Source organism: Trichechus manatus, unplaced genomic scaffold, assembly GCF_000243295.1.
Source record: "Trichechus manatus latirostris isolate Lorelei unplaced genomic scaffold, TriManLat1.0 scaffold00031, whole genome shotgun sequence".
Taxonomy (NCBI): domain Eukaryota; kingdom Metazoa; phylum Chordata; class Mammalia; order Sirenia; family Trichechidae; genus Trichechus; species Trichechus manatus.
Window position 1 is genome coordinate 12,790,433 of NW_004443967.1, and position 1,659 is coordinate 12,792,091.

Genomic DNA, 1,659 nt, shown 5'->3' on the forward strand with positions numbered 1-1,659 from the left:
CATAAACCATCTTATATGGAGAATTCATGGTAGACCTACCTTTTAGTAAGAGACAGTATAGGAAAGTCCTGTTGTCAATGGAAATCAAAGATGGCAATGAGTGGTTCCCCTGGTGTGTGGGTGACAGGTGCTGTGTGTGATTAACAAACCCTATGTAACAGGATGCCCCAACACCAGAGGCCACTCCCCAGTGTCTCTCCTCCTTGTGCCTCCCCAGGGGCCTGGATGGAGGTGAGGCTGGTGAACGGCACAGGGAGGTGCTCAGGCCACATGGAGGTCCTCATCCAGGGCATGTGGGGGACCGTATGTGACAACCTCTGGGACCTGGCTGAGGCCACCGTTGTGTGCCACCAGCTGCAGTGTGGCCAGGCTGTGGCAGCCCCCACAGGCGCCTACTTTGGGGCGGGCTCTGGGCAGATCCTACTGGACGACGTGCAGTGTGTGGGCAGCGAGAGCCACCTGGGGCAGTGCATGCACAGTGGCCGGGTCGGGCTCAACTGTGGGCACCTGGAGGATGCCAGCATCATCTGTGCAGGTGAGGACTGACTCTCTGTCCTCACAGAGATGCTGACCCTTATCCCCACAGGATGGCACTGCAGAATTGGCAGTGTTAGAGATAGCTCAGTAAATGGGAGAGTCTAGATGGCAGGTCTGATAGGTTACAAGTCTTCAATCACCTTCCCAACAGGTAGGACTAACTTCCCTTTTTTAACCTGATGAAGCATTCCTGGGCATTTTCTACTGAGCTAGCCCCAGAGACTTCTTGTCTCCTTTCCATTTCATTTTGCAAGGAGTCCGGTTGACCACCCCTGATGAAAACAAGGCGCTCTATAGTGGCCTCAGCAGTGTCTTCCCAGCCTTCAGGGTTTACCAGCAGGCTCATAAATTTAATTTGATTTTCACAATATCAAATAAAGCTGCTACCACATAGATTATCTCTATCTTTTAGATGATAAAACTGAGACTCAAAGATGCAAAGAGGATGTCTTTCTTTTTCTAACACCTTGACTGGTGCATTCGTTCATTCTTTAGAGAAAATATTGATTGGGTCCACCTATGTGCCGGGCCCTGTGCTGGTGCTAGAGTTATATAAGTGAATGAGGCTGACCTTCTACAGAAAATGTAATCAGCAATCACACAAATAAATATATAACTACAAAATGGGATGAGTGCAAACAAATTTGAGGAAGATACAAAGATACAAAATACAGCAGAATCCAATCAATATTTGCAGAAAGTAGGATGAAGAGAAAGAAGTAATAAAGCCAAAGCACCATCTAAATTCTTATCATAAGAGCCTGTTCACATGGCCACAAATTAGGCTCTGGGCCCAAGGCAAGAGAGAAACACCATCCGTTACAAGACAGAGCGCCCACAGAGGAGGACAATTCAGTATCACAGGGGTCCTGAAGCCACATGGCATGCCGGGAGGGGACAGGACCATGGCCAGTGGCTTAGATGGTCCTATGTGACTGTTCCTGTCCCCTCTCTGAGGGCTCCTCCAGGTCTTGTTGAATCCACCACAGTGTCGTCTGTGGGTCACAGGGGTTACAGCCAAACAAGGCAGGGGTGGGGCCCCTGCAGCACACAGCACACCTCAGGAGTTCTCATCTCAAGTGCCCTCAGGAATCTCTGGAGGTGCTTGTAAAATGCAGATGC

The 1,659-nt window shown here is 49.7% G+C and overlaps 1 protein-coding gene across 1 annotated transcript in view; it reads left to right on the top strand.

Moving 5' to 3' along the window:
* The first annotated feature begins 162 nt into the window (after positions 1–162).
* The window catches only part of LOC105756010 (deleted in malignant brain tumors 1 protein), a 79,234-nt gene continuing 77,737 nt past the window's right edge, over positions 163–1,659 (top strand). The window contains exon 1 of the mRNA XM_012555113.1: positions 163–535. Within this exon, the coding sequence (XP_012410567.1) occupies positions 163–535 (373 nt within the window). The remainder of the gene's footprint in view (positions 536–1,659) is intronic.